The sequence below is a fragment of the Aulostomus chinensis genome, chromosome 21 (assembly GCF_037954235.1).
Source record: "Aulostomus chinensis isolate RoL2024-O1b breed Wild chromosome 21, RoL_Achi_v1.0, whole genome shotgun sequence".
Taxonomy (NCBI): Eukaryota; Metazoa; Chordata; class Actinopteri; order Syngnathiformes; family Aulostomidae; genus Aulostomus; species Aulostomus chinensis.
Window position 1 is genome coordinate 4,561,682 of NC_141340.1, and position 23,289 is coordinate 4,584,970.

At 44.3% G+C, this 23,289-nt stretch overlaps 2 protein-coding genes across 3 annotated transcripts in view; both read left to right on the plus strand.

Annotated features, from left to right (window-relative positions):
- myo3a (myosin IIIA) overlaps positions 1-2,510 on the plus strand; it is a 59,985-nt gene extending 57,475 nt beyond the window's left edge. For both annotated transcript variants that reach the window (XM_086191095.1, XM_086191094.1), the window contains one exon: positions 1,190-2,510. In XM_086191095.1, the coding sequence (XP_086047221.1) occupies positions 1,190-1,304 (115 nt within the window). In that variant the 3' untranslated portion in view covers positions 1,305-2,510. The remainder of the gene's footprint in view (positions 1-1,189) is intronic.
- Positions 2,511-4,014: 1,504 nt separating this feature from the next.
- On the plus strand, positions 4,015-19,655 carry gad2 (glutamate decarboxylase 2). Its single transcript, XM_086192234.1, has 16 exons — positions 4,015-4,800; positions 5,020-5,082; positions 5,248-5,400; positions 5,876-6,109; positions 6,886-6,976; positions 7,885-7,997; positions 8,460-8,575; positions 8,793-8,872; positions 8,959-9,013; positions 9,487-9,603; positions 11,689-11,753; positions 11,836-11,914; positions 11,992-12,141; positions 12,541-12,648; positions 14,092-14,181; positions 16,015-19,655. The coding sequence occupies exons 1-16, from the start codon at positions 4,725-4,727 to the stop codon at positions 16,186-16,188; spliced, it is 1,764 nt and encodes a 587-aa protein (XP_086048360.1). The 5' UTR covers positions 4,015-4,724; the 3' UTR covers positions 16,189-19,655.
- Positions 19,656-23,289: the final 3,634 nt, after the last annotated feature.

Consider the following 23,289-nt stretch of genomic DNA (forward strand, 5'->3'; position numbering starts at 1 on the left):
TGTCGTTCCCAAATGGTGGAACGAACTACCGAACTCTGTGCGTTCTGCTGAGTCCCTTTCTACTTTTAAGAGACAATTGAAGACTCAATTGTTCAGAGAGCACCGAGGCACTGAACCTGACTCTTCTCCTCTTTGTCCTGTGGGGTAGAATCAGTCAGAGGGTCCAAGACCCAGCACTTAGTGATTATGTAGCACCAGCTGTGTTGTGTGATGTTGTATGTCTGTCAAAAAAAAAAAAAGGGGGGGGGCGGGGGGCGACACTTCTTCTGCCACTAGATGGCAGTACCTGTGACCAAATCACAACTGAAGCACTTTTGCGCTTCCTATGGACTTCTCCTTAATTAAGTCTAAATTCTTGCTTGTGTTGTACGTCGCTTTGGACAAAAGCGTCTGCTAAATGAAATTGTAGAATTGTAGAACATGCTTTGAGTGAGCTAACAGGCCACTGCTAGTGTTACATGCAGATATTCATCATGTCTAGGTGCCAAAAACACACACAATTAGTCTCTCACCCTGGGCCAGTGATACTGGGTGGTACATGTATGTTGTACTACGCGTATCACACAACATTCAAGGGGCGTGTGAGCGAAAACGAGGCGTGAGCCCTGCCGTCTCAGCTGTTGACCACTGCACCTCAGTGCACAAACTACAGTGACTAAATATGCATTAGAATGTGATTCAATTAGTTTTCTGACCTGAAGTCATTTTAATAAAACCCTCTAATGCTGCGCCTGTTGATTTCATTTACATAATTGTGAGGCATCGTCATTAAAATCCACTCTGCATGAATTAACTTTAATCCAAACAAAATTGTGTTTTTGATTTTTTTTTTGGGGTGGGGGGTGGAGTTTTACTTTGAAAATAAATAAAATGAACTTCCTATGGCTCAAATTAAGTATTGCAGATGGTACACACTTTTTGTTTTCTTTTTGAATGAAGGCTGCAGGGTTTTAGTCGTCAGCTTACAAGTGATAATCTTAGCCACGCCGACTAATGTGAGAAGGGGGAGGTGCTTGCAGCCATGGCGATGCTTACAGATCAGACCTTCGTTGAAAAATCTCACACTTGCCGCCCCAGTTGGGGCAGACAGCATGAGAAGTTCCTCCCACAGACGATAAGCGAATCTTTTGTCCGGCGTGTCGCTCTGCTCTTGAGTGAAATCTTGAACATGTCTTTGTTGTGTCGACAGGCGCTCTATTCCCAGAATGCCCTCCACGGAGAGTCGGACTGACGGCAACCCCTACGACTTCAGACATCTGCTGAGGAAGACGTCCCAGAGACGAAAGCTCATCAAACAGTACTGAACTCAAGACTGAACACTTGGCCATTGGGCACATCATCCTTCCAAATGTGAAGCAGATCTTTGAGATCAGACCCTGCTGACCTGAGCTTGTGCAAAAACCACACGCTGTTAAAAAGGACGTATGAATTTATGGGGGATGTTATTGTCCCTCCTCCCCAGACGAGTAGATGAATGACTCTCGGCTCTGTGGTGCATGAGGGAGACCTGAGGACTGCTAATTAGCTCAGCACCTTCAGCACCAGTTGCTCTCGTCACCCGCTAATGTTTTTGTTAAGTGTTGAGGGGATACATCAGAAATGCTTTTTGAATCCCTTGAGGGAAATTCCTGCGCCCAGTCGGGAAAGTAGTCCCCGCCCTGTGTCTGATTCTAAGATGACGACGTCTCGTGACTTTAAATTATTTCTTGAAGAAACGTTACGCACAACCCTAATCACCGTAGAAAAATATATTGGATGAGTTTTGATTGAGGTATGCTAACACTTCCCACCCACTACCATTCACTGTGCTACGCTAGCTAGCACTCAGCGGGTCTCCGTGGATGCCAGCTCCCTGATGCAGCACAGAGCAGAGAAGCATATCCATCCTCTATGAGCCAATTTCCCAAAAGTCAGCAACATGACAAGTGCTGTACTCTTGTTTTTTTCCTTCAGGCATTAGCGGATGACTCCTTTCATTCATGCAGGAGTCGCTACCGGACTAAAGCTTCTAAATAAGCACAGCACAGAGAGGCACCATAACCACAGATGTCGAATATCGTGTATTTGTGATGTCCGATTGAGTGTTTTTAAAATACCTATATTAAAAACTGTTGCTAATTCAGTGCTAAAATGCTAATGTTATCTTCCTCAAGCCAATATTGTGATTTATGTGTTAAAAGAGAGGCGTCTAAATATTTGTTTCTTCCCGTGTCGCTTCTGTAAATAATGTAACAGCTTTATCTATAAATTCACTGTAAATGACCGTGTATGTAATCTAGCTATTATCTGTATTGTCTCTTAAACGTTTTGGTTTATCAAATGTTCCGTTTTAGGTTGTTCTAAATATAATTTTATAAATTGTATTGTTCATGTAAATACTCAGAGACTCCAGATCACACGCACGTGCAACGGGTTGAATTTATTTTGAATAATTTCTCTCTGTCAGCCTCGGCGATGTCGCTGGTGGTTGTTTTCTCTGCTGTAATCTCGGGTGTGTTCATTAAAAATGATGCGACTCACTCTGACGTTTCCTCTCCCCGTACGTCTGCCGTGAGCTCAGACCGGCGCCGGTCACCTCGGCCGGCGGCCTCGATCCCGAATCCGTCTTCAGGGGGAAGAAAAGGTTATCAGACGGACTAAACTGTGTCATGTTGCTATCAAAGCAGCCGTGTAGAAACTCCTCCTCCACATCGACTTGAACCTTTCTTTGAGATTCAACCTCTGACCTTTTACGTGGCATTTAAGGGAGAAAACCCCTTGGGGGAGGGGGGGTGTTAGTGAATCCTCAACGGCACGTCGACCTCACACACTGACACAGTTAATACATCCTGGCAGGGAAAACAACAACACGAGCATGACTCTGCAGAGATGAGCAAGAGCACATCTGGCTCATCTGGCTGGAAACACCAGGCCAACACCGCGGCTCTGCTGCTCCCAAACTGCAGAGGAGGAGGAGCTCAGCTACTCTGCAATGAACCACGCGCTGGCGGGGAATCGGCCCAAAATACAGCAGGTGTCATTAAAGGAAAAAATAGCACCAAAAACCCCAGCACTTATTTACCAACGTCACAATTAAAGTGCAGAACGTGAACACGCGGAAGAGGGAGGAGCAGGAGGGGTGGCAATTATCGCTAATTTATCCAGACAGAACTCTGAGCAATATTCAACCTCCTTCATGTGGATGTCTCATCATCACCTCAAAAATGTTGGGTTGCACTCCTACAATTTTTTTTAGTCTTTTTAAAACTAAACTCTTTTTGGTGGAGATTTTGGGACGTTGCAGTGATGAATTAGAACACAAGTGTTAGAAGGGTTTCACTTGTGATGGCCGATGGATCCTGGTACTCTCATTTATGAAGGAAGGAGAAGGGGGAAAAAGCAAAATGGCGGTGGGAAATAATCTAGCGTTTAATGAGTGTGTGGGAATTGAACGGAAGCTGAGAAAGGCCATACTTGGGAGATACTTTTTTTTTTAAATGCTGCTATGGTAACGGGTCAATTATCACGTGACAACACAACCGCTTTAGCTGATAACGAAGTCATGAAAGAGGGTTTTTTGCTTATCTTGAGGGAACGAGTTAATAATCTTGTTATAAGGAGTTATTATCCTGTTGGATCATGAAATGATAAAATAATCACAAGTGAAGGCCAATGTCAGCTTTTGAACGGTTCAGTCCCGTTTGGCTCTAAATATATTGTTACTCTTGCTTTTTTCCCGGTCTGTTCATAAACCGGTGCCAGGTCACACGGAGCTGAGGTTTCGTTCAAAATGTTCCAATTTTATGTTGGAAATTCATTTCATGTCCTTGGTTCCTCACTATTAGTCTTCCATAATTGTGGTTTTGAACCAGCAGATGGACCAGAGCTCAAGTTCAACTACAGGCAGGTTTTATGAGCGTTTGGGCAAGTAACGAGCCCCACCGGCGGGGAGTGTGTGTGTGTGGGGGGGGGGGGGGGGGGGACCGGTGCCTCCACCCCGGTCTCCTCCACCCCGGTCTCCTCCACCCCGGTCTCCTCCGCGCGCCGCCGCAGCTCCAGTAGAGAGACCGGCGGCGCGCGGATGAGTGAGTCGGTGTCGAACCGTCTGCGTGGAGGCGAAGTTCAGCTCTCCCGAAGGCACTGTTGAGTGCCGTGGACGTTTTTGGAGTCACGACGCACGACGCAACGCAGCTCGTCATGACCCGGAGTGAATCACGACCGGGTTTCTGTGGTGACGTGAACTGTCGCTCTGGTGCGATTAGGCATGTCTGATGCGCTGCGTCCTCGCGAGCATCTGGAGCTTCTTCTGCTTCTTTAAAAAAAACAGACGAAACCAAACAAAACCACTTTTAGAGCTTTTCTTGTAGCAAGTTTCCATCCGGAGCAGAGATGTCCCTCTAGCTTTTTTCTTGGGTCTTTCTGGGGTTTTCTTTTTTTTTTTTTTCCTTTGGGCACCTTGAACTTGCGCCATTCCAGTGAAGCCAGTGCGCCGGTAGAAGTGTTTGCGGATTTCTGCTGGATGCGTTCATGCAGCCCGGCAGCTCCGCACCTGTGGACGTCCTCTCCGCCTCATCCCCACCGCAGATGAAGCTGGTCGTGTCGGTCGGGGCTGCCGCTTCCCTGTAGCGTCCGTCGGGGTCGGATGCGCGAGAGCTCCGGTTCAGATTCAGCGCCGCAGCAAGCTCCCCCGGTGGTCGCGTGTGGATGGGCTCCGTCTCCTGCAGCTCCTAATTACCTAGATACCGATGGCGTCTCACGGCTTCTGGTCTCTCGGTGGGGATAACGCGGGGGCCAACACCGGGAGCCAGAGCCCCAGTACGCGTGAGTGGCTTTCTGTCTTCATGGAACCGGCGCTTTGTGTCCGTAACTGCCGGTGAATGACAACCACACCGGGCCTCCTGCTGCCGCCTCCGCTGCTGATTATTTGCTTGATTTACGCCGCTGGAAGCTTCGATTTCGCCGACAGGTTGAATGTTTCTGCCCCCTCTTTTTTGTTGTTTTTTTAAAGTTGGATTGTGGTCTCTGCTCTCTCTCCCCCAGCCAGGGCTTGGTGCCAAGCGGCGGCCCAGAAATTATCCGGAGGCATCGGATCGAAATTATGTGGTACGTTTACTGGATGTTTAATTTTGGACGATGCGCCTCGTTGTTTCCATCCATATATTTATGCATCACATTGTGATAATACTGCCACTACTACTACTACTACTAATAATAATAATAAAAATACCTAATGGCTGTTTTTTTTTTTTTTTTGTGGTGCCTTAAAAGCGCTGCTCAATGTCGGGGAGGTGGAGAAAACCGCCGATCCCGCCGCCAAGCAGCCGCCGCCGCCGAGCCCGGCTGCAGGCACCTGCGGCTGCAACAAAACCTGCAACTGCACCAAAGCCGCTGCGGTGGTCTTCTCCGACCTGTACTCAACAGGTAACCCCGCGACCAAAGATGGAGTCCAAGATTAGCTTCGGGTCCACTTCTTGGCAGTGCAGAATTTATTCTATTAGAAAAAAAAAACCAAAAAAAACCCTAAAAACATGTTTTCAACTTGTCTATTAAATCAGATTTTTTTCCATGAAGTCGTTTAATTTACAGAAAAAAGAGCCCTAATAATACATTTCAGTTGAACCCGAGCTGCTTCTGAGATTGAAACAAATACATAAACAGGTTCCACGCTGCGTGGCTGCGCGAGTGTTCCTGCAGGGCTGAACGTCTCCCAGAGGTCACCTTCAGCAGCGGCGCAGGAAAACACCACTCCTCAGTTAATCTCCTCGAAGAAACCTGACATCTCCGGGCCTGTCGGGTGATTTTAAAGACGAAAATTCCAAAAGGCCCGCCCGTGCTTCAGTTATACTCGCCACATAAATGTTTAAATGACTGAAATAATAACGAGTGTCGTCCACAGATCTGCTGCCCGCCATGGACGGAGACACCAAAACCATGACCTTCCTGCAGGAGGTGGTGGACATCCTGCTGGCCTACATCGTGGAGTCTTTCGACAGGGAAACCAAAGTGATAGATTTCCACTACCCGAACGAGCTGCTGCAGATGAACAACTGGGAGCTGCAGCACGAACCCGCCACCCTGGACGACATCCTGATCAGCTGTCGAGCGACGCTCAAATACGCCATCAAGACAGGTAGAGACGCCGTCGACGAACGGGGTTTGGAAACGCGGCCTACACGAGGCCTGCTGCTCGTCTGTGTGTGCGACCCGAGGGGAAAAATCCCTGCGTGTAAAATTTAACTTTGCAACCACAAAAAAAGAAAAGAAAAAAAGAAGAAAAAAAAAAAAGAGCCACAAACATCGAAGAGAAATTTCCCACCAAATCGCTACGAAATCTTTGATTCAAAATAATTTAGAAATGTTGGAAAAGAGCTGACTTTTATTTTCCTGTGGAATCGTCCTTAATGTGTATTTTAGAGAAGCAAAATTAAGTGAAACATGGGGGGGGGGGGGGGGGTGAAAGCTGCAAATATGCTGGCGTTTGACTTCCTCCTCCTCCTCCTGATCACCAGACCAGTAAATGCTGGAGTGATGCTGGCGATCTGGAGGAGGACAAGCAGGTAATGAGATGTCAAACTAAACAGGAAGTCACCACAAAAAAAAATCAAATACTGATAAAAGAAAAAAAAACATCATTTACTTCTTTTTGTTGTTGCAGAAAAGACGTTTATTTTTGCCTTCCAAAATGAATTTATTTCCTCTCTAAATTCCCACGTCTCTCTGAACGCTTTCACTGTCCCTCAAGATGATCTGAGCGCCTCGAACCTGTAATTATGGAGGTGGAGGTTGCACCCCCACCCCCCCCCCCCCGCACAAACACGGCAAAGAAAGGGGGATATTTCAATTTTCCTGACACCAGTAAAATGTTGGAGCTGCAGCCGTCTCACACCCCTGCCCTCTCCTCCTCAGCCCACCCCAGGTACTTCAATCAGCTCTCCACGGGATTAGACATGGTTGGACTGGCAGCTGATTGGCTAACGTCCACCGCCAACACCAACATGTGAGTATGTCGCCGCCTCATCAGGATTCGGAATGCTGATAATGATAATTCCATTTCCGGCACATCCCGTCTGCTGTGCTCCACGTCTGCACGCGCTGATAGTGGCTGTTTTTTTTTTCTTTTTTATTCCTCCACTCATCAAATGAAAAGAGAGGGCACCCCCCCACAGACACACACCCAACACACACCACCCCTTTCCCCCCGCCGTCACCCACCCCAATGCCCCCCCCCCCCCTTTATATCCCCTCACCTCTGATCCTCACTGGGATTCGGGGTGTGTGTGTGTGTGTGGGGGGGGGGGGGGGGGATTAGCTCTGAAATCAAATCCAGGCTAATCTGAAGCTAAACTTTGTGTGTTTTCGGGTGATAAACTCTAATGTGAGCTGCTCCTGCTGCTGCATTTAATTAAAATTAAAATTGTTAATAAAAACCCCCACTGTGAATCCACGTTTCATTGCTTCCAGGTTCCAGGCTGCGACCTGGAGAATACCAATCTTTTTTCTTTTTGATGCTTGTACATTTTGTTCAATGCATCAGTGGAAACTACACCTTTTAGAAATTTTATTTACCCACTGAATTCACGAAATTAGGACGTTGCACAATAATCAACAGCATTATACGCCAATGTAAATATGCTACAATTAGCACAATTGCTACATTTAGCATCATTTGCTTTTCTTTTTTCTTTTTTTTACCTCTTTTTAATTCATAAGCCTGTAAAATTTGCATCCGATCGGCAGCAACTCAACGTCTGAATGACAGAAAATATTTGAAGTGTTTGGTGTTTTCTCTCCCAATGCATCAGCCGTGCGAAGCTCTTTTTCCGGTTTGATGCTCTTCCTTCCCTCGAGTTACCCGCCGCCATATTTGTTTAAGTCACACCATGTGACATCTCTCGTGCACCACAGGTTCACCTATGAGGTGGCGCCCGTCTTTGTGCTGCTGGAATACGTCACGCTGAAGAAGATGAGAGAAATCATTGGCTGGCCGGACGGACGAGGAGACGGCATTTTCTCTCCCGGTAAGTCAGTCAACCGCCTCGACACCCCTCTGTGTCGCTGGGGAATGGAGTTGCCAGTGTGTGTGTGTGTGTGTGTGTGTGTGTGTGTGTGTGTGTGTGTGTGTGTGTGTGTGTGTGTGTGTGTGATTGAGCGAGCTGTCATGTGTCAATTTGCATTTTGACGATATAAATAGAACTCATTTCAAGGCCAATTAGCATAATTTCTTTCTTTCTTTTTTTCGGCCCAACCTAAGCCCTCCTCTTTAATTTCACTCATTCATTTCTGGTTGACACACAATAACGAGCAATCATTGTGGAATTAATGACAGATCTTCCCTGACATTTTGGTGAATTTGGATGCTGTTTCATCCCTTCTTCTCTCATCGTTCTTAACTCTGAAAAGCAGTCAGAAACGAACCACCACTCCCAGTGAGACCTGCTTTCACTTGGACTATACAGCTTCAACTCCTCTCTGTCCTCTAGGTGGTGCTATTTCCAATATGTACGCCATGTTGCTGGCCCGCTTCAAGATGTTCCCTGAGGTGAAGGAGAAAGGAATGTCATCTGTTCCCAGATTGGTGGCCTTTACGTCTGAACATGTAGGCATCTGTGCTTCAGTGAGCTAACGTATCTTGTACATTCCAGTCAGAAATGTCAAAGGTGATATAAACGGACATTGTGTGTGTGTGAGAAGTGCGGGGAAGGGGCGTCTAGTGCCCCATCACACGCCGTCAGCCCGTTTGCCTTCATCCCCTCACCTGCAACCTGCCAGTCTTACAGATCTTTTAACGGTTTTCATCCTCCGTTATCTCTCAGAGCCATTTCTCCATCAAAAAAGGCGCCGCGGCTCTCGGCATCGGAACAGAGAGCGTCATCTGCATCAAAGCGGATGAAAGGTGCGGTCAGTGTGAGCTCAGCTGAAAGGAGGACATTTAGACGTTAAGTAACAGGACGCGTCTAAAGGCTGTTTGTCCTCTTTCAGTGGTAAACTGATCCCAGCTGACCTTGAGAGGAGAATACTGGAGGCAAAGCAGAAGGTGAGGAGAACTTTTATAATCATTCAATCACACTTTTTCACGCTTGATACCGACAGTACCAATCAGCCACGAACTGATAACCAGTGTGACCGGCGAAGCGCCTGTTAGCAAGTTAGCATGGAAACTAGTATTGCAGGTGCTAGTTTGGACCACAGATGTAGCGAGTTATCTTCCCCTGATTATCCCATGATTCAACTGTTCTGAGAGACAAAGCTTTGTTTTAGGTGTAGAAAGCACCTTGCAGTGGGAAATGCGCCCCTCTAATGGCCAAGTGTGGTATTACACATTGCTTCATGTCCCTGAGTGAGTGACTCAGAGTTAATTGGTGGTGTTCTATCAGATTAGTGTATCCCTACTACAAATAAACTTCCTAAAATACTGATTACTATTGTATTCAGACTGAAATCATGGCAGTAGTTTTGGCAAAAAAATGGCTGTATCAGGTTTTACTAAGATTTTTTTTCTCTCTGCAGGGTTTTGTGCCCTTCTTCGTGAGTGCAACCGCAGGAACAACAGTGTACGGCGCGTTCGACCCTCTGATCGCCATTTCAGACATTTGCAAAAAATACAACATATGGATGCATGTGGACGTGAGTGTAAAAAGCAGATCCATTGTTTTTAATTCGATAGTGGACACACGCAGGGGTGCCTCTGGCTCATTGGGGGGCCTTGGGGAAGGTTTACCACAGGACACCCTGACCCCTTTGACACCTGACCTGGACTCTCAACCACATCATGTAAGACTTGCATTGAAATTTGGGATCAAAGTCTTGAGACGTGACACGGACTTGAAGTCAAAGATTAGAGACACGACTTGGACTTGGGACCCAAGAGTTGATACATGACTTCAGAACATGAACCTTGAGTTTGACTCGGACTGGCAAGAGAGGACGTGAGCGTCTAGGAAGGGAGCAAGCAAGCTGCTCTTGCATTGTCAAAAGAGGGGAGCATTAGCGCTGCGTGTGTGTGTGTGTGTGTGTGTGTGTGTGTGTTTGTGTGTGTATACATTTACTCACACAAGTCTTGATTATGTCTTGAAAGCACAGCACGCCTCCAAACACTGGCCTCAGCAATTACTTATATTGCCTATACCAGAAACAACCACTGTATAAGCACACACACACACACACACACACACACACACACACACACACACACACACACACACACACACCTCCGGCTGATGAATCTACAACACTTTCCGACATGCATAATGCAGAGTATCCTTCCACAGGAGGGACTACTTTACTGAGGAGAATAGGCAGAAATACAGAGCTCACCAGTGAGTTTGACAAATCTATTATGTCTCGCCTCCACTGCTTTGCTTGACCTAGATAGGAGCTGGCCGCTTCCTATCTACACTGGAGGATAGAAAAACTGGAACGCAGGTTGTAAATCATCTCCTCCCCTGACTCGGCCATCATGGACCCTCTCACTGAAGGAACTCTATCAATTAATGAGGGTGATTTAGTCCTGACGGGGGGGGGGGGGGGGACGACACCTCTATTAAGAGACAGAAATGGCCTGTCCGTCATCTCTCAGCTGGCATGCCGATGTGGACGCTTGGCCACACGCTGCTTTTGTTGGTATACAGACGACACTCATGCCGATGCGGCGCACCATGTGGCCTTTTAACTGTTGCTAAGACGGCTCGTGCACCATCAGACGACGAATGCTGTTATACGACATTGATACTGATGCTAATGTCCTTGGAGAAATGAGGCCTTCCGTACACGTGTAGCTAAAAGAGGCAATAAATCAAACCAAATGTGGAGAGAAAGTGTGGATTTATGAGGCGATATCCCATTACCTTTGCTCAGCCGGGGCAAAAACAATTCAATTTATTTCCAACTTGGTTGTGTTTAGGTTAAAATAATGAGTAGGGCGCAAAATTAACTGAATTGGTGCGATGTTAGGCGGGATGACTGCTACTAGCATGGGAGGTAGAGATGGGATGTCAGCTCGGGAACGTTGGAATCAAGTACCGAGAGCGATGTTCGACACGTATTTGTTCATCTCTTTGAACAGATTCTGCTTGTGAATCTTAAAGCAAGGGAGAACAAGTGAGGACAGGCGAGCCTTGGTTGCGTCCATGTAAACGGTCCGGGTGGGAAGCAAAAAGAAGAAGAGACAGAACGCACTGGCCGAAACTTAAGGTTGGGGAAAAAAAAAACGGCTGATAATTTAACAAAGCCGTTGTGATGGTTTTTAAACTGGCAACTTTTGAAAGAATCGCTGTTAATTCGTTGTCCTTCAGCTCACTGCAAACGTCTGAAGTTGCCATGCCGACTGTGGCTCTGGCGTTGGCGTGTCCGATCAGAGCTGAAGTAGATGGATGGTTGCAACCCTGATAGGAGGCAGCTGTCTTTGTCAAAGCCCATCCACTAAAAGTGCTTGTTTTTTCATGGACAGGCTCAAACTGTCCCAATTAACAGGTCACTTGACGATGGGTATGATTGGTTGTTGAAGCCCCGCACTTAGCAGAGCTCCAAGAATGTTGTTTTTCTTTTATAAAAGACAAAAGTGTATTTATGTACCGTATCTATGAAAGGCAAAAAACAAACTCTTTCGGTTGTACGCTCGTAATCCTGCTCCGACAGTTGTCTTTCCTGAGACACAAAAGACAGTTTTTGTCTCCGATTGCCTTGCACTGAGTAACTGTTGTGTTCCACCAGGGCGCGTGGGGAGGAAGCCTCCTCATGTCCAGGAGGCACAGGTGGAAGCTGGACGGTGTCGAGAGGCAAGCGTCCTTTTCTGCTTCAACGTACACCAGCAGACGTCAGAGGGCAATGAGATTTAAACGGTTGTTTTTGTTGATCCAGGGCCAATTCAGTCACGTGGAACCCACATAAGATGATGTCCGTCCCTCTGCAGTGTTCCGCCCTGCTGGTGCGAGAGGAGGTACGCTTCTTCCCGTTTTGTCCGGAGTTCTTTTTTTTCTTTATGTAGAAACACACCTGACTCTGGTTTCTCAACAGGGTCTGATGCAGAACTGCAACCAGATGCATGCCTGCTACCTCTTCCAGCAGGACAAACACTACGACTTGTCCTACGACACTGGGGACAAAGCCCTGCAGTGTGGACGCCACGTGGACATCTTCAAGCTGTGGCTCATGTGGAGGGCAAAGGTAAGGGAAGGGAGAGCAGGTTGTGGGGTTTCGTAGTGACGGATTGCCAAGGTTCCCTTTGTCTGGATTGTTTCCTTCTCTTTGGTAGCGCAGCAATTTGAACCCGTGTTTTAATTATTAATAGTTCCAGTCCTTTGACCAGCTGGGTTCTAGACACTGCTGGTTTTGGTGCTTATGTTTGATAACATTGTGTTGTTGTTGTTTTTTTTGACAAATCATGAAATTATTTACGCACGACAGTCACAAAAGACTGAAGAGAGTTCAAGTTTATGACACGTTACCTAATTATCCAGTAGAAACCTTAACCTTTGGAATAGATCTGTCAAGGCATGTGAACTGGCCCCCAAAAAAACAGTTCTGACACAGATCTCGTTTGTTGTGTTGTTGTGTCTTTGCCAGGGTACCATCGGGTTTGAGGCTCAGATTGACAAGTGTCTGGAGCTGTCGGAGTATCTGTACAACAAAATCAAAGATCGAGAAGGATACGAGATGGTCTTTGACGGGAAAGTATGTTCATATTTAACTGGGAACTCTTCCGTACGAGGAGAAAAGCGCCACAATGGATGCTTGCTGGTGTCATGGCGGGGTGACTGGACTGGCTTCCTGTGTGCTCCCCGCTTTGTGTCGCGTGAATGCGGTTTTTACCTCGAGCTGCCGGTGTAATGTGCTGCTATTATGTGTAATGAATAGCATAACGGCCTATAATTGCTCATATGCATATGAATAGCCTGAAATATGCTCTGCCAAGCAAAACTACAACAACAAAAGCATATGCGGATATGACAGTGTTATTAAGATAAAACCGCGCGCCTGGACGGCCGGAGTCATCTATAGAAGATGCTCTTTAATGTTTCGGGGCTTATTGTTTTCCCGCTGAGCCACAAATGACTGAGAGTAGAGGGTGATGGGAGAAAGCCAAGTCCTCTGGGCATCGGCCCAGGTGTTCACTTGTCTGTGCTTCCCATTGAACCATTACATCAATATACTGCCGCCGAAGCAGCCCGGCTGTATAAATAAGGCTGGTGTGCTTGGCTAGTCAGCTGTTGGTAATGAATGCTTTTCCTCTGGCAGGCAGGCGGGCGGGCCACTCTAACAGGCCCTCAGATGCCAAAAACTAGAGCTGCAAGAGGCTTTCAGAGTAGTAGAAAATATCTAGGAATAAGGCAGCCTACCTGTCTGGAGCTTCTAATGGACTTTTTTTTTTTTTTTTTGGAGAAGTGCATTGCGTTTTCAGTCAGAATTCACTCAGGCTGAGTGAAGTAGACGGGCAGGTTTTATAGTGAGAGATGTGGAGGATTTCAGCCTCAGGTGCCGCGGCGCTTCCGTTTGTGTCATTGTTGTGTAAGTGCGTAGAACGCAGTGTGTGTCTGTGGACGTGTGCGCGCATGGAGGTGGGAAATTTGTTGATAAATCAATGTTATATTCAAAAACGTAGTTTTAAATTCCTAAATGACTGTTTTCTGCATCTGTTTAAGACCAAACTTTGAATGCACTTTTTTTTTTACAATTTTTTTGGCTGGATTAGAATGGAAGATTACCCAAATTAATCAAACCACAAAATGACAACACATGAATTCGCAAATAGATTTTTTTTCCCGCTCTGTTTTGGCAAATTAATATTCAGTAAATGAAGTAAGTCTAAATATAAAAAAAAAAATACAATACAAAACAGTACGCTTACATTTATTTTATTTTGTATTTATTTCTTTTACCTTTTTTCAAGTCAACCCTTCACATGCCTCATCACATATGAGTTCACTTGGGGAAAAAGGCATTTATTTTGAATCAGGCATCAATACCTAAATATACGTAACGTGCATTTTAAAACAATAAAATGACATCTCATCATCATGATACAACTCCACTGATAATATTTCATGCCCTGCCAACTCACTATTATTTCCGTATGTCCCTCTCATCATCATCATCTGTATGTGTGTGTTCTTGCAGCCTCAGCACACCAACGTCTGCTTCTGGTACCTCCCCCCTGGGATCCGCTACATGGAGGACAAAGAAGAGAAGAAGAAGCACTTGCACAAGGTGGGCGAGCGCAGATAAGAAGCTCCTTTGTCTGCAGCCTTCATGTTTGCCCAGATCGCTCCAACACTGACCGTTACATCTCCTACTAACGAGACGGCGTGGATGTTCAGGAATATGTTCTAGAGTTGTGACCCTCCGACAGCGAAGGTGTGGCGGGCCGGACTGAAGCTATTCAGCTGAAGTTGTGACCATTCTGACGAGCAGCAGGAGCCCAATAATTGACAATTAGGGCAAGCAGATGGTGAATGGGGCGGCCATACAGAGATCTCTGTTGAACCATCATCTGTAAATTGTTACCATCTTTGTCATCAGTTGGAGAAGTTTCCTTTTGTTTTAACAGCTTTGATTGACAAAGTACTGTGGACATGCTTCAGTGGACTGAGTGTTTGTCCAGATTGCTCTCTTTTACTGACACCACGACGGAGGGATGATGTAACGTTGCCTGATTAGTGCCCTCGTCCTTCAGGCAAAACTGAGGGAACTTTCCTCAGTTTCCACTACCTCACTGCAACTTTTAGAAGACACACTCACTGCCAGAGGTCTGCAGCTGCTGATTTATTGTTTTATCAAAGTGAAACGCTTTCCAACTGGGCCACCTGCATTTAGAAGGAATGCGGTGCCATGGTGCTGAAGCCTCTATAAGCTTATATAAATCTGGGCCTTTAGGGGTTTCTGGAGTTATAGGCGTATATTCTGATTTAGATTAGAGGAACATTATCATCCACCAAGCGGAAAATTATCCCATATAGGAGAGACATTCTCACATGTCTAAATGAACCAAACTGAGGGAACAGAGTGCCGCTGGGATGAGGTATTTTTGGAGGCCAACCCCGGATGTTAGTGTCAGCATTGGTTTCCACAAGCAAAAGCAACAAGCATTTTTGAACAGTGAATTTTGATCATTGTGCAAAATCATGTCTGCGGCAAACAACATTTATGACTGACACGTTTGGTTTTGCAAGATAATCTTCAGCAATGTAGCCCACTTAAATGATCTTTGAAGCGTAAATGCATTATAAGAAGCTAACGTTATTCAAGCTAACGTTATTCTATTGTAGCTATCCTCCAACTATCCTTGTGGTTCCTCTGTTTTCAGCCACGTTACGTTTATTATCCGCAAAAACCTCCATCGTATCCCTGAGTCATTCAATAGCAACCACGGTTGTTTAAGACATGTTCGAGAAATCCTCAGGCATTGTAACAAAACGATAAGTTCACATCTGTTTCAACCACAGATATTGTTTCACGCGTTTAACCAAAAAATAGTGACTGTGAGAAGACGGAAGCGGACGTTCAAAGATCTTAACTTAGACCTGAGTTTTAGGCCTCATTCTTGCAGCGCTCTTAAAAACTCTCCACTCAGAATGCAGACGACCTCCAAGGAGGCTGCGCAGAGGCAGATTATGAGCCCTCTTCCCCCCATCAGCTCACAAACAAGGAATTTGCCATAAATTCATCGATTACACATCCAGAATATTGCAGCTAATTGTCATGTCCTGGCAATGGCCTCGAGCAGTCTTTTGATTCAGGATCTACAATTGGATCCAGGTCGCCTCTCAATACGATTTGATCTTTTACCGTTTGTCTTCGCAACAAATTTAATCCAGCGAGTAAATAAGGGAATCTGCCTCCTAATTTAATATATCCCCCCCCCCCCCCCAATTTGGCCACGCCACAATCCTCCATCACTTTAATCCAGTTTTTGCTTTAACCTCCTAATCCACAGACAAACAGCACTGAAACCATAATCTCCCACCAGAGGTAATAATCCCATCAATCTCATATTTTCTTTGCTGAAATTCAGTGAATTTGTACTTTGTGTGTTGTCGTCAGGTGGCTCCAGTGATCAAGGCCAGGATGATGGAGTACGGCACCACCATGGTCAGCTACCAACCGCAAGGGGACAAGGTCAACTTTTTCCGCATGGTGATCTCAAATCCGGCCGCCACCTTCGAGGACATCGATTTTCTCATTGAGGAGATTGAGCGACTCGGCCAGGATCTATAAGACTCATCTCGCCAAAATCCTCCTGTACTTTCCTCCCTTTGACGGATGAATTGTTTGTCGTGAATGTATTGGTAAACTCTTTCTTTTTTCCTCCAAAGTCACATATTTAAGAGTATATTTGAGAAAAAAAAGATCTACAAATCTATCCATATATTATGTATCGTAGCTTTGCTGTGGACTCGCTCAGTCCAAAGCTCTGTAAAAGTGCTTCTGTCTGCCTCTCCTGTAGTGTAGTGGATCCCAGAGTAGTGTAAGTCACGTAACTTTATATGTACTTTTTGTTGTGGTATGAAATGCTTGTGCAATAGGCCGATGAGGAAGTTTGTTTTCCTATCATTTCTCATTTGCCGAGTATGTTGTTAAGTGCCGAACGTGGCTGTGTTCTATTGTGACCTACATTTAAAAACAGAAAAAGCACTTCACCTTACCTCAGCTTAATAGACTGCCTTTACATCTGCGCATAGTCCTCCAAGCAATGACTCTGCACAAAATTCTCATTACTGGTGATGTCTAGCAGTGCAAGCTCATGCTAAATCCCAAGCAGAAAAGGCTGGAAATATTGTTCTTTATATCGTGCATCACCTCCTGCTTTTTGAAACTATTCTCTGTAGCTTACGATGCTGATTTACTGTAGTTGACCAACCCGTTTTACATGTGCTGCTCTCTGGTGTATTCATGGTGGTAAAGGCTTGTCAAACCCATTTCGTTCATCAGAATGGGAGCCATCTCAGACAAGGCTGTAAATTGTGATGTTCGCTTTACATGTGGTGCGGTGACATGTGGGTTCTGAAGTGAGTCAAAGTTATACTCCTTAAGATTTTCAGCACATTTGGATCCCGTCACTTCTTCCTTTATCTCACACATGTACTTGCCCCGTGCACAATTGCCCACCCACACATAGGAATTCTCAGGGAATGATGCATGCACAGACTGAAACTGGTGCGTGCATGCATGTTACCTAACGCACAAGACAATTTGATAATTAGTTCATAATTGCCATGCAAGATTATGTTGACAGCCTTTTTTTTTTTTAGTCTTTATTCAGATCACGTGGTGTGAGACACAGTTCTCAGAGGTAAATGTATGACAGAATGTCTTCACTAAATATTGAATCCTAAGGTAGTCCCAATGAAGACTGCTCACCAAATGTAAATGTGAGAAGGTTTCTGGACCGTCGACCCATAAAATACCTTCAAAGATATTGTTGGGCACCCCTAAAGTTGTACTAATTTATTGTTCTTCATTGGTTGCTGGGGTTTCACGGACTGCACAACGAGCAGACATTGTCCTTGCAAGGTCACCCGTGGGGCTCTGGATTTAAGTTGGGCATTTTATTTAATTCATGTAGTCACAATTCAGTCAGGCTGCATTGATGAATCCTAACAACGACATAATAAATTCGGATTTGGCAAAGGAAGGTGACCCAATTTGGATGAGAGAGATCTGGTCTTTTTCTTGACTCACACTTGACTCGTTGATACCACATTGACGTGAGAACAGCAGTTCAGACCTTTAAATCATTAGCAATATGTTTATTTACTTTCTTAGTCTATTTGCGACCAGTAAAGTTGCCCCGTGCTTGGCAATGGAAAGAATGCAGTTTTATGGCACTTGATTCCCCTTTTCAGACCAAAAATATGCGTCCTGTTGTTTTACTCAGTCCATGAATGGAGGGTTCGGAGGACAGAGACTTCTCTAGCTATGATTGTGCATTGTCTCAAAACGTTTTAACGAACTTTCATGTGACCTTAAAGATGGCCGGTAACCACAGGTGTCTTCAATTCCACCGGGGCAGAAATCCTAAGGAATATAACTTTAACGGTGTTCACCTCTCCTCTACAGTACCATACTGGGAGAGGGAGTTGCCAGCCTGTATTTTTAGACCAGAAAATCAGATTTGCAGCGACTGCACACCTGGCATCACTTGCACTGACTCATCCGGAGAGGAGGATTATCCGTTAGCATCGCAACTGAGATTCCTTCTTTTGTCATTCACAAGCAATATTTGAGTGTGGGTCCAATCTACATAAACACCTTGCAAAATATCAAAAGTGTACAATAGTGAACGATAATCAAGTGTCCAGATCAAACGCACAGTTACCCAAGACACGCTCAGTGTTGGAAACCTGACAAAACGGTTTGGGAGCATTTTCATTAGTTAGAAAAGCACAATTGGCTCAACATGGTCGGTCAGTGTACAATCACTTTTGATCATAGACTGTAAATAGTATTTCAAGATGTCCTAAGTACATATCTTTGTGTAAACATAAATGTATATAAGACATATAACCAGAGACTATTTGTGAGGTAAAGTTAGTCATATTTTCTCTATCTGATATGTATTTTCATCCTGTTGGTCCAGCTTTTTTGCTGTGTGTATGTAAGTATGTACGTCAGAACTTGGTTTGTGACTCTTCTATCTATTTCAAAGACATTTCGGGGGCTGGCTTTAAAGAAACGGACAGATTTCACCTTGAAGTACTTATGAGTCACTGATGGTGTTTGGTTTTTAAATGAATATGCAAAGCCATTTTTAATTCTGAAGCACTCTGTTTTTCTGTGCACAAGTGATACTTGACAGTATGTGCCAATGTGTAACTTAGTGTGTTTGTAACTGTGTTGCCTTAGTATAAATTTGCCAGTATTGTCTAGTTTTCCTCTAATGGGGAGGTGGTGCACTTTAGAGTATACACATGACCTACCAATGTGTGCAATGTCCAATGGTTGTTCATGAATTAATGTGAAAAAATGTACTCAAAAATGTAACTTAAGCTCTTAGGTCTGAATGTGTCATGAATCCAGGGTCTGTCGGAAATGAAAGCATTTACTTTTGTGCAGTTGTTCTTAGATTTAATGGTCCTGCATCTTTTTAAAGACAAGGCTCATTTATGTTCCCTTTAGCTACTTAACAAACTAGTCTCACTGCCCAAATCTGCCCCCTGATTTTTGGTGGTTCTGGTCGATATGGTCAAGAAGCTTTCAGAAAATATGCACAAATACGTTTTCGGTGAATATGATCAAGTGCTATGTCATGGCGAGGGACTTGTTTCTGGTTTCTTTAAGATGTTTTGCCTCTCATCCAAAAGGCTTCTTCCAAAGAAGTTCAGAAGACTGTTGGATGAGAGGTCCTCGAGAAAACTGCGACAACTCCAGTTGCCTACAACCCATCCCTTAAGAGAGGCACAATCCAAATTAACACATTATGGACAGAAAGCATATCCGCATTTGTTGTTCAACATAAATGAGCCTTAAAATTGGCGTACGCACTGTGACACGGACAGCATCTGGTTCAGAACAGCGGCAAAGGCACCTCATTGCGGTAGTCTTGGAAAGCCGGACGTTTTGTTTCTCCAGCTGCTGCTGCTAGACTTGCTTCCTTTGCACGTGCATGCAACGCCTTGCCTGTCGAGCTTGTTTGATGAACAGTCTCCTATATATCTATTTATACATATATATATATATATATATACACACACATATATATACAGTACGTGTAGCCTGTAATTAGCTTTAGTGTCCGGTGCAGTGTATAGCTAGCCTGTAGATTAGTGCACTGTCGCTCTAGCCTTTACATGTGAACTGTGTCTTGGGCTTCCTGTAAAGTTTCTCTGTGCTGCAAGCATGCTAACCTTGCCTCGCATTGTATTCCTCTCTGCGCTTTGACTATCCTCTGTCTTTCTCTTCTGCTTGAAGACTGTCGCCGCTCAGATCGTAGCCTATTATATCTATATGTGTAGTCCCTCAGCATGTCCTTCCGGAAGCTTTTCTCTGCTCTGCACCTGTATAACCTTTTCTCTCTCTCTCTCTCTTCAGCTTTGCCCTCTGGTAGCAGTGACTTTGCATCCTCGCGATTCTTTCTTGGCTACTCGCTGTCGTTCTGTCTCTGCGACAGAATGTTGACGTGTCACGGTTGCGTAACAGCACTGTTTCTTTCTTTCTTTTATTTTTTTCAGAAAGAACCTTGAATTTATGGAATGGGTGAGAGAGTAAAAAGCATTTTGATTTGACCAAAAACCTTGACAGTGCATTTGTTATTAGCCTTTAAGAAATAATTAAATAAAAGTCTGGTTTCTTGCTTCCTGGAAATATAGAACAAATAAAATCCCTAGTACTCAGTTCATTCCCACCAAATACGGTGCAATTTTGACTCTTATATTCTGCAAACTGCTGTGCTAGCTTCTCTCAAACGTTCATTTGTCCTGAACTATGTGTTACTCTTGAAAAAATATAAATAAATATTGTCGAAATAGACCAATTGAGCATGTATTTCTCTTTGCTTTTTGTGCTTGAGAGTGAAAATAACAAAAATGTTACATAAACTGCTCCTCCAATAGCAAAGTGGCACTTTCACAACTCGGAGCCAGAGCTGCTTTGTTCGTGTTGGCCGGCGCCTGACCTCTGGCATCAAAGTTATCCTGCTTCTCAAATTCTAGAGTGATGGCGTTAGTCACAATGCAGCACAGCGGCATCGAGGGAGGCTTCCTCATTCCTCATGCACAACAAGGCTCTAGAGATCAGATCGAACAAATAATAAAGAAGTAAGCCAGAAAAGTAAAATGGAACAGTCATATGTTTATGTATGCATTTACAGAAGTCAAATACAGCAAGCTGTACCTTTTTTTTGTTCCTCCAATGTTCTGGTAATGTTTTCTGCGGTAAGATTTAGTGATTTTGTTGTTGTTCCCAGAGTTGTCTGAAAGGTACGATATCATTTACCGGTGTTTTTCCGTTGCATTTTTGTTTCAGATTTTCTGATTATTACAGATTAGGATACCTGCTTTTCTTATGTCTCATCATGCGCCGCTTCTTTTACTCCAACCCATGTTACATTATGACAACATTTCTTTAACTCAACATTTTTAGTCGTGACAACCAGAGCTCAGACACTCTTAGCATTGCAGCTAACGTTCCCATTGCTACCTACAACTTCTAATATCTCAGTCTCATGTTTAAAGAATGTTTTAATCATTTCAGACTTTTTTTTTTTTTGAATTTATTCTTTATTACGCAAGGTCTCATCGACTGAGGACTCTTTTGAAGAGGGAAAGCAACATTTGACACAATCTGCAGCGGAAGCAACACAATTACACAAGTAACAAAGTCACAAGAGTCATATAAAGCTTTTCAGATTAAATTAAAAAAATAAAAATGTAAAAGCTCAGTTTTTAATTGCAACAACCGTAGAATTTTTGGGAGGACACTGTCGAATGTTATAAATGAATTGAAATCAAATGCTTCTACGGCATCCACAAAAAAAAATTCCTCATAATGTTGCATTTTGTCTTTTCAAACATTTAACCTTTTAGGAATGTTTGAAATCTTCCAACATGCTGAAATCATTCTTAAGAATTTAGATCAAAACCCCCTTTTTTCCCCCTAAAAGCAAACCAGTTTGTGTTGAATTTTACCACTGGGAGGTTGTATCTCGGCTCCAGGTGGCACTGTTTCATCACTATTTGGAGAGGAAGGAGCATCTGGGTGTGTGTGTGTGTGTGTGTGTGTGTGTGTGTGTGTGTGTTTACCTTCTCTCAAAATAGACATGCTGAGCTGGACCTGGAATTTTTGGCAACAAAAATTTAGTTTCCGTTATTATTTCAAAGAATTCTTATGTTTGCGTTCTCCTCTTAGTCATTTCTAACTGTGACGTCCATCTTTGTCGAAACTGAAGGGGAAGAATGGAGAAAAAAAAAGATGAAGGAAAAAAAAAAAGCTGTACGAAAGGCTCCCAGATGGTTTACCTCATCTCTCTCTGGAACTCACACTAAAAGATAAACCATCACATGGGAATAATCATCGCCTTTCTTTGACAGAGACCCCACAGCCAGACTCAGTATTTGCCTAATTGTTCATTTAAGTGACGTAAAGGTTAAAAAAACGTCATATATGTTTAAGACAAAACATCTGGGGTGCATTCTATCAGCTGACTTCCAGGTGCTCAGAGGAAACGTTTGTTTTAAACATTTCGAATATGACGTGTAGTCGAGCACAGTCTGGGTGTGCTTGATGAAGTCCAGGTCAGGCTCCAACACCTGATCAACCTCAAACACAGGGAGAAATAATGTCTATAATGCTGGAAATAATTGGCTTCCTGTGGCTGCGCTGCCACGCCGTGTTACTGAACCCCTCTCTAAATGCGAAGAAGTTTTATGGATTAGAAAGCTGAGTGGATGGTGCCCACATTTTTGTGTGGTGAACTACTTCCCCCTTTTCGTTTTCCATTGCTTGACGCTCATGATTGTCAAGTCTATGTATCCGGTTTCCATGAGAGGCAAATGACCTTAAAGCTACCATAATCATATATTTTTGTACAAAAACAATGATCAGATGACAGTGAGTAATGTCAGAGGTATTGTTTGTTGTAATAAACCAAAAGAGAATAATAGCCCTACTTTGTTATCCCCCTCGTCCCTCATTGTTTCGCGGCCTAATGGCGGTTTTACTGTCCGTGTTCTCTCAAGCAGCTGTTTATAGATTGGAATGTCAAAGTAGAACACTGGACTGCTCCCTTGTCAGAAACAAATGGCAACCAGACGCAGTTTGTGACTAGCTAGCGAACCTAGCGGAGGATTTAGCAGCTGAGGAGCCAGATGTTGAGCTGAGTCAACCAAAAATGTGAGTCTGCAAATTCAGGTAGGGATTGGTGAAGGGATGAGTCCAAAAATCTGGGACTAGAACATCTGGTTCCCTCATTGCAAAGTTATGGGATTTTTTTTTTTTTTAAAGTTGATTTAAATGTCCGAAATAAGGCCTGTGCCCTTTTGTTCTACGGAATAAAATACATCAGGCTCACACTTGAAGATGCTGGTTGCTAACAAGCAACCAGGCGACATGCCAACCCTTAACTGTTAGCACATAGGTTGTCACGGACGGAGGAATGGCAGACGTAGAAGTCTGCGGGGGTCCGTTTGTTCACAGCATTAGCGTTAGCTCTGTGCGTCTAATAAAAGTGTTTCTGGACCTGAATTGTAATAAAAAAAAATTTGTTTCATTTGTGAAATTTACCTCACAACAAAAAAGTCACTAAAGTCTGTTCACCTTGAAGCTTATTTTCCTGCAAATTCCAAAATAAAATGTATAAAAACAACAAAAAATGCGCTGGCC